This window comes from Gnatocerus cornutus, chromosome 6 (assembly GCF_029298725.1).
Source record: "Gnatocerus cornutus isolate USDA-ARS CGAHR chromosome 6, icGnaCorn1.1, whole genome shotgun sequence".
Taxonomy (NCBI): Eukaryota; Metazoa; Arthropoda; class Insecta; order Coleoptera; family Tenebrionidae; genus Gnatocerus; species Gnatocerus cornutus.
The window spans coordinates 5,988,200-6,001,710 of record NC_142238.1 but is presented as its reverse complement, the minus strand read 5'-3'; the positions used below and the strand labels follow the sequence as shown (position 1 = coordinate 6,001,710).

General features: G+C 34.7%; 1 protein-coding gene across 8 annotated transcripts in view; it reads right to left on the bottom strand.

The window, feature by feature from the left end:
• dlg1 (MAGUK family member discs large 1) overlaps nucleotides 1-13,511 on the bottom strand; it is a 126,312-nt gene that overhangs the window by 49,331 nt on the left and 63,470 nt on the right. The window contains exon 1 of one of the 8 annotated variants that reach the window (XM_088039072.1): nucleotides 10,200-10,426. The exons of 6 other annotated variants lie outside the window; for them this stretch is intronic. In XM_088039072.1, coding sequence (XP_087895198.1) covers nucleotides 10,200-10,331 — 132 coding nt within the window. In that variant the 5' untranslated portion in view covers nucleotides 10,332-10,426. Of the gene's footprint in view, nucleotides 1-2,918; nucleotides 3,148-10,199; nucleotides 10,427-13,511 lie in introns of those variants that run through there. One more of the 8 variants, XM_088039073.1, reaches the window with a different exon arrangement.

The window sequence follows — 13,511 nt, the reverse complement described above, 5'->3', positions numbered from 1 at the left end:
ATATAATGGTGTGGCCCGCGGTTGATGGTCCAACTTTTGAGTTATTCGTTAAGTGAGATTTAAGTTTAAGTGTACTACTTATTAAAGTGGCCTAGTTGAAATGAGGGATGCTTTCCAAGTAATTACCATAAATTTCTCACAAAGTGTTTTAGTACTTTTACTGAGCATAGAAGATTGGCACAATTTCAGGAGGAATTTGCGGCAGGTTTGTTCTTTTTGTGAAACTCGAGGTGTTATGTGTACTTGGTATTCTTTACGGTTTTACTAGGCAAGTGTAATCCGAAAGGTTGTGAAATACTTTAGCTCAATTTATCATGAAAGATACAGTGGAGAGAACGTGCTCGCATACATCATCCTCTGCCTTATACATATTTTTTAAACTTTTTTTTTGAATTTTCTACAAAAACATTAATTTCTTTGACGTGTGTCTATTTATCCCATACAATGTTCCCAAGTTATACTCTTCTCCCTATTTTCTCTTTCCTATCTAATTAATTTTCCAACATTTTTCATCCCGTTGCAACTATGAAAAAACTCTTTGTTAATAATGTTGTCAGTGCCTGTAATAAATTTTCTCCAAATTACTCGCAAGCAACAAGATGGGAGCGCAATTAAAAACGCCACAAACTGTACAATTCATTTAACTTAAGGACTCCAGCCCCAAAGATCCTAGAGTATTATTTTCCTACCATTAACACACTGCTAACAATGGCACATGTGCAGGTAAGTTCCGTTTTGACCACACATACGGAAGCACGGCATTAATGGTAATGGCGAAACGTACTGCGGCACAAAAGCTTTTTGTCTGATTTTTATATAGCGTTTTATTACTTTCGACCGTGAATGGATATCATAAAGGCCATAAAATGTCAAATTGATTCCGACTGTATTTTACACTGAAACAATGGAAGCTTGGTGATTAATTAGCACAATTTTTTAAAAATATTAATGAACATGCTGTCACCGGTCATAAATTGTAAACGTAATGAGACAAGACACCCTAACTATTTTTTAAATTAATGAGGGCGCGAAAATTTAAAAATATTACCGACAAAACTGATTTCATTAACCCGAACTTTGTTTTTTTAGTTTCTCTAAAATTCCTCTCAGGTTAAAAATGTTTGCATGACCAGTTAATAAACGTATCAAAGGTAGTGTCACCTCTAAATTTTATTGTTAAAACATCAAAGTTAAACGAGTTTCGGAATTTCATTAAAAATGGTGGAGGCGCCGGGACATTTTAGTGTAATTTCAATTTTTTTTTCAAATATATGATTTGTTATTGCAAACTATTTCAATGTAGTAACGGTTCCAGGTAGTGCCAGGTACCCAACTACCTCAGGCTGACACATTAATTATCTATTTCAGAGGACACGAAAGGGCACCGGATTCAAAGAAAACACGCCAAGCCGTAACCTTCTTATTTATAACTCTATCAATATGTTCCCGTTTCTTAATATCAGGTTAAATATTTACAACTTCGACTGCTTTGTTTGCAGTGAAATTTGTGCCTCAGTAGGTACGCTTCAATATTTGAATTTGCATAATTAATTGTAGAATTCTGTCCTTGAAGTTAGTCGATGTTATTACTTAAGACAAAAGTGCACATAAAATTTTAATCACTGAATCTACAATTTCGACTTTACATTAGTATCGGTGTCACGCATTTCACTCTACTTCCTCAAATATTTATCAACAATGGTTTATTTATTCAGAAATATGAACTCGAGAGTCAGCTATTGTGATCATTTATTCTGCATGCTTTTAAGAACACATTTAAAACAAAAAGGGTTGTCTCTTGGAATCCACGTAAGTCTCCATAATGAAAATGTGACAGACATTTCTTGAAACAGAATATTGTATTGTCGTGGAGTCGGAATAATTTAGAATCAAAAGTTTCAGCACAAAGCGATGTTTTCGTTCGACATGTTAATATTCTTTTGGCGGACATCAAACAAGTTTTATTAAAAAGACGATAGCAGTTGGTATTACAATTTCTGTTTGTTCTATTAACAATTCATGAAGAGAGCTTTTGTTTGATACAACAGCTTTGTGCACAGATTACTCTAATACTTGTTTAATTTTTACGAACAAACGATTACTACACAATGAAAATTCTGATGTGTTATTCATGGAGATTCACGTCGCAATGTAAATATATGCATTATCACTGTATCGCATTTCGAGCTCACAGACGTGGAGAGTATTTCGTAACAAACGTATGCATACTGGACGAGATTGTATTGACATTAAATGGACACATTTACATTCGTTGGTGAGCGAATATGAGAAAATTACGACTTGTATAGTGGTGAGATTGTTATTAACCTCATTATTGATAATCGAATTGTGTGGAGCATTAAAAAATTCGGTATTGGAAACAACGTTAATTCTAGTGAACTCTAGAGATTTAAATGTAAGCTACAAATTGCATTGTTTTGTGTAACTTGTTCCAATCGTTGCTGCTATTGGCGAAATCCAATTGCTTTATTAGTGCAACACGTTTTAACGGAAAAAATCTGTTTTAAAGAATAGTTCGTAATCAAGTGGTCTGACTTTAATGGATGATTTCTCTATTATCCTTGTACTACCTGAACTCCTTAAACTTTGAAACAAAAAGTACTTTTTTTTAATAAAATAAAAATTCTTCATTTTCTGAGGATGTAATAAATGACTTTAAACTTAAACGGGAGTCTTTTAAAAATCCGTGTTATTCTTCGTGTACTAAAGAACATTTATGCAGCCCCCAACGTTTTCCGTAAACGAAATTAAAGTTGCCTGAAAAAGACGACGAACAGGAAAATCTTTGTCATCTTAATTTAATATACAAATTTATGCAAGCGAATTTATCAAAACGTCTCGCAATCAATTACTAAACGAAGCATTTTCATTTTTTCTCTACTCATTCTCTATCGTACCAGCATAGGCCATCGGACCATCAAATACACTTTGGCCCTGCCAAAGAACCGGAAACGCCGGAGTCGCTTCAGCTTCTTATCGTTGAAGCCCATAGTTCACATGTCCACTGAACAAACTGTTTTTTTATTCACATCAATGATTCAACCCATTTTTACGTAGTGAATAAAACAAGCTCCAAGAAAATTGTGTTTGAAAAATTTGTAAACTTGCATTAGAGAACGAGTACGTAATTTGGCGCGCGTCCGCCTCGGTGGCGGCGTCGTGACGAACCTAATGCCGTCAGTTTGAATACTGAGAGGGATGCTGCGTGCACGGTAAAGCGTCAGAGGGACGTCGCGGCGCACGCTGAAGCGTACCTTTCACAGGGAGTTACGAGCCTAGTTACCATTAAAAGAATGTGGTGTTGTGGTAAATGCGAAACTTGTATTGATTGAAGGCTGCTGCTATCCGAAAATGTTTCACAATATGTAAAGTTGATGTAAAATACACCACTGATTTGTTGGTGCAAGAACAAGAGGTAACGGAAGTCTATAAACACAACGCCATAGAGAAGTTTCCATATTGTTGGCCATATGCATATTTCCATAATTCATCAAGCTGTGGTGACATCGCTGTGTGTTCGGAAGAATTTTGCAGAATAATTATGACTTCGTAGTTATTCAGTGCCGTGGTGATATTCCGAAAAAACAGAGAAATGGAAATCGGGAAAGCAGCTTTTAATAGCTTATATTAAAACTTTGATTCGATGGAATAGTTTACTTGCACCTATTTGGGGAGAACGCTGCATATTTTTTATACTTAGATGTTATTATTAAAGTTTCGTTTTACGAAATCAACGACTAAAAATTGTATTTGCAAATTAACAGAAATTAGCGCATCCACCATTTTTGCATCATCATTTAAATTAAATTTTAACACAAATTAAACTATTTTTAAAAACTTTTTTAAAAGTATCGCAATCGAATAACTGGAATTCAGTGCGACAATAAATCAAGTGAACCGTTAAACTGCAATCTAAATTTTAATTTTAAAATCTACAATATAATCCTAGTTTGTTTGCGCTCACCTTAATATAATTAAACTACCGAGCGCGGCCGCTAATATACTTATTGTCCTTTACGACGTGAACTATAATAATAATAATATTTGTATACAATATTAAACAATTTTTTGCTTGGCGAATATAACCAGTGTGTAATCTAATCCAGGCCACAAGCAGTTGTGCAGCATCTGCTGCAAATTATTTAGACCAATTTCAACCAATACCGCCAAAATCGTAACAACGACATAACTAAAGTTGCAAAGCCCTTGATGGTTGCCTAGAAAATGCAATAAAAACTTCTTAAGGAGAACTTGAAACTTATAGTAGTCTAGCTTAAACTATCAATTTACCTTTATTTAAAACTTCCTGTTCTGCCTTTAAACCCTTTTTAACACCCGTAATACGTGTCTGAACTTCGCAAAAAGATTATGAAAATTAGCCCACAGACAATCCCCTTCTTTACACTTTGACGTCAAGCCGCAAATCCCCCAATTTGCGTAGATGTAGTCTACTTCCTACAATTGCAACATTAATTCTGCATGGCGAATCTAATTGATTGTTAAGCCTGTGCGTCAAACTTAACAACTCTGTAAACACGACAAAACTACCCCTAATTATTATCAAAGGAATCATTTTAGTCGTAGATGTCGTACGCGACTAGTTTCAAACTAATTTGTAAATTTATTTGTTAATTAAAAGTTGGACGCGCATTTCAAGCGAATCGTATTTAAGATTGCATAATACTCAACGATGTTTTGAATATAAATTACTGTTCATGAAACAAGTTATTTGAAATCTAAGTTATTTTATGCAGTTGCATAATTCTTCATTTATTCCAACAGGAAAATCCACGTCAGAGTGAGGCGAATAGAAGCGACATCCCTCCGGGAACATCATATTGAAAATGTTAGTTTTGTAGTATCAATCATATTTACTAAATATCACAATTAATATCGACAAATAATTCAAAGTTTTTGGATTCTCATACAGTAATTAACGTACTCGTGGATTTAATTCGTGGATTTAGCTACATTAGTGGTCATGAATTAGTTGAGTCTGTCACCAGTACAACAATGAGCGAATTCCCAAACCAAAAACAGTTCATCCTGTATTGGTCGTTCGAAAATCCAGACAACAAATTGATTCGACAGTCTGAATATCCAATAAAACATATTAAAGAAAATCTGATTCCGTGATGTGCCTGTTTTACATAATGAAGAACGAGCAAAATCGATGAAAAGATACAAGCTATTAAGAGAGTAATTTTCTTTTTTTGATACACCTAATAGCCCGTATTGAGAACAGAAATGCGACTTATTCTATTGTATAGAACGAACGTCCGTTATAATTTGTAGTTGATTACATTCCTGAGAATATTGCATTATGTATGATTTCCTGATCTGTAGAGCAGAGCAATATTCTGGCACTAACGAGTTCCGACTAGGTCTTCCCTGTCATCAAATGCTTACAAGTTTACTGATAGCTAAGCTAATAAAGTAAAGAAAAAAAAAGATCAAATTACTACCAGCTTCTATTTTACACCTGTAACAAGAGCTGGAGTTTCTGAAAGAAAAGTATAAAGGGATAAAGAACAAAATTACATGGATGCCGCTTTTCCCTGCGGTAACAAAGTCCAGACCTGTTATTTCTGTCTGCTTTATATCGAAATTGAAGTACCACAGACTACGCCGAATACAAATTGTATTATTGATGCGAATCAGTCAAAGCGGCGTTAACAAACATTTCCATACAAAAAGTCTGTTAAACTTCAAAACGACCTACAAAATAAGAAATTTAGAAGTGCCTCATTAAACCTGGTTGAGCGCCCTCATGGGAAATTATGCGCCATCGGCTAATCAGCTCTGCGAAATTAAGCAACGTTCATTATTAGTTTGCGAATGAAGATGTACTCAAACCAAGAACAAGAACAAACTAAGTTTTTAACCTCAAAACAAAAAATTGATATATTTTGGCTGCTGTTTTCCCGGGATTGTAATAAGCTCGAGACTTTTCATTGGTACAAATAAAATTTAAACACTCGCAAAACTTGTGCGATAAAAAATTATATGATCTTCTACAAAAAAAGATAAATGTACGGATAAAACACAACATGTGCAATAATGCGTCGGCTGAAAAACGGAAACGATTATGCGTAGTGCTTAACTTTCTCAGCAACAAATGCGGTATTTAATAAATTGTGTTATTTTGGATTTTAAGTGGGGCACATTCTTTACGTTCTGAAATATAAGCATATTTTGAGGGTTGCGTGTTTTTGCGCAGAAATACTCATAAATCAGCGCGACCGGATGATCTATAAGGAAATCTTTTTACAACGCTTTATTCATTTAATGTGTTTTGTATATGTTTCTTTGGTTGTTTGCATCGTTCCAAAGGGACAAATAAATTTTTAGAATGTCTCCAAGATAACCGCTTGTTAGAACATAAATAATTGTACATGAAATTTGATTGCGACTGATTAAAATTTAGATCAAATTCAGTTAAATGGTAGCCACAAAACTGAGTAATTGGGTCAAATAAATATATTTAATAACAGTGGTAAACATCACAAAGTTGCTTCAAATCAACACATGAGCTTCATCAACTATGTCAATAATTCCAAAGACAAACCAAGAGAAACCAGTTTATCAACTCACTTGCGGCAAAACTGTTTTAAACCGGCATCAAACATGCAGTGAATATTTCAGGAAAGTTTGAAGAATAAAACGTACATTGAACAGTAGTTTCCGAGTCATATTTTAGTAGAGTTTCATCTGCCCCAAGTCTGTAAGACTGATAATGAAATTCTTCTTTGTTGTCTCTAGTCGCTAAGTGACATCCTTGTATGTCGTTTTAACATCAGATAAGAGGAAAAGTGGTGCAGTTATCGATATTGTTCCGCTCGAATTCCGTCGAAATGAACGAGAAAATTGCTGTCAAGTGCAACAGTGGCACCTTATCAACACTTCAAATAACAAAACCAGCGACAGAAAAAGGATCAGCTTCGTGTGTCTGACAATCTATCAGACGATATGAAAGCTGAAGCTCCACGCTGAGTTGTAACAAATGAAATTGATTAAAATACCCTCATATAAATCCACATCAAAACATTCCAAAATTGTTTTGGCGTTTTGTGATCACAACGCATTTAATTTCCCCATATTGAACCAAACATAAATTATATTCGCATTATCTTCCCAAAGTGAATCATAAATCTCGAGCTTTTCAAGACGTAATCGATAATAAGAATATTTTAAAGTTTCCCAAGCTTTTTCTACCGGAGATTAATCCATGATAGGTCCGTAAATCCGCGTTTTATCGTTGGTTGTACGACAATTAAATGCAGCTGGATTACTTATTTCGCCTGCTTTTCACTTTGTAAGAAAAAGTGGTGGCGTCGTTTCGTGATCTGAAAAATGGATTTCATATCACAGAAAAATGTCACGACTAAAACTAAAACACAGGATTGTATTTAGGCTGACAACTGAAAGGTATTTATGGATCCGAAAGGACAGAGGCAACAGGAAAAATGATTATTTTTCGCTATTACATTACACAACACTGAGATAAGAAACTATCGATGCGTGACAGGTTCTTTTTCATTTTGTCTCTTCACAAAACAAAACGTGAAACCGCAGCGCGTTGTTGGTTTAAACGACGAGGACGCTATGAATTTTAATTTGGCCTGTGAATAGCGAATTCATAAAATAGTTCATAATGTTTTCATCTCTTAATTAATCCGAGTCTGGAACGGAATTAATTAATGAGCGTCACTCACGACAACGCCATTGCGCACTGTGTAAACAACATTGGTATGGGAGACATATTTAAAACGGCCCAGTAAATCAACGCGGAAAACATTTTGAAGGATTTATGATTTATAAGGACGCCGGCGACGCTTCCCACAAGACTTAAGATAATTAATTTTAATTACTTTTTACAGCATTTTCACTGTTTTAATGCCGTAATTACGAGCACCGAAAACCAGACAAAAGAAATGGAAAATGTTATGACGATCTTAGAGGAAAGCAGGAAAATTTTACATACACTATTCGATTTAAATATTAAAAATGTGACGGAATAATAAAGTTTGCGACATTCTACATGCATTTATGCTGAAGTAATGTAAACAATCAAGTTTATATTGTTTTTATCCGTTTATTTGATCAGCCGTTAAACGAATGAAAATGGAAATATTAATTGCGCGGACTGTGAATATAAACCGTAAAGCCAAATTTTTGTGTATTTCGTTTAGCTTGTCATTTACACATGGCGTCACAACAATTGGACAGTGTTAGGAAATCAAAAAGAAATAACTGAATAGTTTACAAAAATTTCACAATTTAAATTCCAAGTTTTGACTTACAAGGAATTTGTGTGGCTGCCTTTTATTTTTAATTAAAGGATATCAGATTTTATTCAATTTAATTTAATGCCATAATTATAATTTAAAGCATTACACAAATACAACCTTAAAAAGTGTCATGTCACACTTAACCCGGCGCATCCACCATTTTAGCACTAATTTAAATTAATTTTGTAGCTTGATTTTTTGAGTATCGCGCCAATTATTTTTTTTAATGTGAAATTAAACATCGAATAAAATAAATTTTAGCGGTAACTGAACTTTAGACTGTCAAAATCACAATAACAGTTTCAGTTACAAGACAACAATGGTTAGAACCTCACTTACAAAATTGAAATATTCCAATAAATCATTTTGAAAAACAATGTAATCTGTAAAGTTTCCAAATTAACATCAATCAAATGGAATTTATGGCCTGAATAACAGTCTAAATTTTCCCATAAATATCTGTAATATCTTGAATTATGCTCACTTCAAACGCAATAAAAAAATTAAATTTGGTATGGAAATGTCGTTTGTTTCAAATACCCCATTCTAATCCATGCGATAAACTTCACAATTGTAATCAAGTTTACAAAACTTGGTAGTGTGAGGAAAATGCAATAACCTTAATTGCGCAGCAGATGCAATTTTCCTCGCTTTGTTTGTATTAGTATCAAATAACTATGTGCTAGAATTTTTTGTTTGTGTGAATAATCCGCTTGAAAATTTATAATTTTCGCATTTAACTGCGAGACAAATATTTATTTTACGAATTTAGTATGTACTTTTAAGGTACAATTAATTTCGTTAAATAGCTTAAAGCAACACTGTAACAGTTAGAAAATGTATTGAAAAATTTCTTTGTGTATTATCGACGACAGTTTTAAAATTATCGTAATTCCAACAAAGTCGTTATTTGGAATTTATTGTTCAAAGCAGCGTTCAAAGCTTTTCATATAACAAATAGAATTGTGACTCTTTAAATTGAGTGAATTTCGGGCTAAACCTCTCAGACAAATATTCACAATTTTTCACTTCATACAACACTAATAGAAATAAATGAACTTAAACCAGCGTTGAAAGACAGCGTTGAAACTCATCTGTTTCATTTAAATAAAACATTAGTCACTATTATCCACCACTATTATTTATAGTATGTTATATTTAGTGCCATTAATCGAAACTCCACCCGTGCGCAATTCCAATGTGGGATAAATAGTTTGTTATTCGGTTAAGACATGTTTTTCGCGTGGCTGAAGATATATGTTTATTTTTTCTGAGTATAAAAATCTTTCAGCTGAAATCTCGGCAGCATTAGTGTCGGGTTGAGTAGAAAACTATTCGGGTCCATCAAGTCCAACGGTGGCAGGATAGCTGCCGGAAATTGTGGCTAGTTCCGGATTCAAGCTGGGGCGCACTAAACACCGGACTCTTTATCGAACGGTTTCGTTCTTTGGAGACGCTTGGAATTTTTTCTGGCTACTTTAACAGGAAAGTTGACTGATGGCACTTTATGGCGTTTACTCGGACAGGCACTCAAGGGTCGAACAACATCAATTTCAGACACTAAATGAAAATTAACTGCATCTTTTGAAAATAAACGATTGCAGCTTTAAGCTGCATCATTTCTCTTCGTCTCGTGATTTCACAAGAAAGCACGTAATGATCTTATTTAAACTTGTAAGTTTTCCGACATCGTTTCTGGTTGATTTCGTGCAATTTCCCGATGTCTCATGCAGACGAAACTAATTCAATTTTCCCAAGTTTTTAACTTATTGAATTAATTTCTCGCGCTGTTTTGTAATTACTGCATCGTCTGCACGAAACGCCGCAGTCTTCATTTAATTAATGAACAAACTAGAACATTTGTAATTCAAAGAGACAAGTACTCACCCGTTGCATTGAAGTTGTGTCGGAAATGGAAAACGTATCGACATAGGAATCAAATCTGACCGCTTTCTTCGGTGGTGGTTTTTTTCTCGGGCACAAAGAGCACATTTTTTTCGTTGAATTAGTCGGGGGCATTATTTTAGCAAAAGTCCAAAAATTCAAATTCAGCTACTTTAGTGTTATCTACCGGTTGCACAGCACACTCACAATTTCAACTACTACACGACAGATGGCGCAGTTGTGGAAATGAGATCTGTAGCGAGATTTCCGGGTGAAATTATTGATTCCGGAGTTTTTCGGTCTCACGAGGATAATTAGATGTCGGCCAAGTTTTACATTTATCGTTATAAATTTAGAATAATCAAAACAAGGCCGAATTTATTATTTTTTAAAAGGACAATGATAATCGATACCTTTTATCTGTTTGGTATTCTTTTATGAAAAATTCAATAGAGTGGATTTAGACCTACACGAATATTTGAGTTCGTTGTATAATGTCTCGCTCGGATTGGAAATTGAAATTCTTGTGGCATGCACAGTGAGCGCTCAATGCACTTTCTATGCACAAATGCTCTCAATATTGCAACAAAATAGCAACGAAATTATGTGGAACTAGATTTTGAAATAACCAACTGGACATGACAAAACTAGAAAATCAGAGTTGGGTAATTATTTTAAACAATACAATTTGCAACATTTAGTTTATTTTTCACATTTCTATGGTGAATTGGTAACTAAAATAAAAACGCAACGTGAAACAGTTTTATTATTTCTCTAGCTCCCCAACATAGAGATCACATTAAAACCAGTAAATTTTTCAATCCGATAAAAACGATTTATACATATTTTACCGTTTACTGATTTTTGTAATTTTTTAAGGCAAACCCTATTAGGGTCACTGGAAAATGCGTCAGTCCTGTTTGGTGGCTTGCTAAAAGTAAATGTAAACAAAATTAAATATTTACCGCAATTCGGTGTTATCAAACAGACAATTATTTATCTCGGCTTGTGATAATTGTTTGTGACGTCCACAAGCACTTTTATTTCAGCTCGAGCTTTTTTATCGCACGTCTGCAAAAGACGCGTCGTTTATTTCCAGTTAAACCGAAATATTCCATTGTGGAAATTTATTCTTATTGTCCGCTAAGCGAAAACCATCGTTTTGTCTCATAAACTAATTTTTAAAAATAGGCCAACCTATCCGGCGACCGTTCGGCTGGTTTCGGACCATCAAGTTGCATTCCCTCTTCTGGAGATGTTAAAATTTCTGGCGCTGCTCCAAAAAACAACATTTTCGATCAAGTGCAGCTGGATTCGTCAGAAATGTGGATTCTGAGCAAATCAATGAATTGCTTAATGGTCCAGATTCAGCAGTCTGGAGATGTGATTTAATGTGACTGGTCAAGCATCAGAAGTTACCGTGGAAAATCGATCTGTTGCCTGGGAGTTATAGCAAAAAGTTTGATAAGAAATTGATTTTTGGTTAGAGTCTCTGCTGCGGTCCCTTTAGATACACTGTAGGTTTTATTACCAGGGAAATCGCAATGCTTCGTGTTCAACGTCAGAGTTTACAACCATAAAACATTAAGTATCCTGCAGTTCTTGTCCCGAGCAAACAAATATATTGACAGAGGGAATACGCAGCGTATTTTGGAAATAGATACAGAGCGTATATCTTCGATATTTTTGATCCCATGGTCTAAAGCTCTAAAGATTAATTGTGTGGAAGCTTTATCTACCGTATCACATGTTGATCTTGTTATCTAAAAAATCAATAATTCGCTTTTTGTTATTTCTTCGATATTTCGGAAAAATAAACCCGGCGCATCCACCAGTTTAAACGTCCTTTTGGTAATTGGAATTGTTAAAATTAGAATGGCATCCATCGACAGAATGAATCTTCCTTTAGAACCTTATTTGTTTGCTACAAGACGTCTTTATTTGCCACGTAACAGATTTGTCTTTCAATGGTAATTTCTTGTGCGCAAATTTGCATGCAAATACAAATTTGTTCCAACTCTGCTTTCTTTTTATAAATAAATACACACTTTTAAGTTCATCGCTCTGTTCGATTTTTTTGTACGGTTAAATGAAGAGAAAACTTGTTTCGTATTCAAGGTATTTTTGTCATCACAATTTCCATTGTCATTACCATAAAAGCAATTAACAGACTATCTGTTATTCCTATAAAATTCTAGTTTAAATAAAAATTGTAAATTTGTTGGAGTTTAACAACGTTGCTCTGTAATAAAATGTTCTTGTCCAAACTTACTTTTATGTAATATAATACTGGAGCCCTAATTTTATAACTCTAAATGCAAACTGCAAACTCGTGTCTCGTCAAAGAGAGTTTTAAATAATTCATGACGTTCAAAAAACTTGCTGCTTGCATCGCCGAGTGTAAATGCATAATTTTCTCCTTCACTGCAATGCCCCAACAATAGCCGAGAAATTGCCCACAGCTGTAATGAATCATCTAATTGTAAGCGCAATCTAGTTTCACCTAACAATAAAATTAGTATCAGAGAAATGAACACTTGTTGGAGCAGACGTATCTTTAGAAAACCGGCGAGGCCGTCAAGGAAAGCATTTTAAATTCAATCAAATATTTATACACAGTTTTTGTTTGTTCCCTGGTTAGACCGAAAGCGTTTTGGATAAAATGTCGCTTGGTGTGGAGTAATTAATTATAATTTATATACACTCGGGTGGTAATGCAGGTCAGGTCGATTGAAAAGAGATTAATCACAAGTGCCAATATAAAAAACCAATCAATATTTGCTTTTAAAGATTAGGTGCCATGAAGTAAGTAAAAACATAGGAAACAACACGTTCAACTCGTTAGTATTGAAAACATGCGGCGTTAAACTTTAATAGTGGGTACATTATCGATTTCGCAGATGCGGCTAATAACAAGAAAATAAAACTGCAAATTGTACTGAAAACCTCGAAATAATTATGAAAATCTCACTCCACAACAAACCCTCCGGTTCGTGAAAGGGTATGGCACTCAGGTCACATGACACGCAAAAATCGAAATAGCCTTAAAGGCAGGCGCCATCGCACTCATGTCACACCGTGCTGTTGTTTATGCAAGACTGTTTGTAACATGCGTGTCAAAATTTTTATAAGCTCGTTTAGCAGTTCTTCTGACACATCGCGGTTTGGCACTACCAACATCGAACCGGAGCGTTTTCAACCACCGCGCAACCTCAGTTATTTCCACGGTAGATGTCGCAACTATCGATGTAAACCCACACTACTGGGTCGACGTTATCAACACCTATTAGATTTATACCGCTGCAGATGCCATCA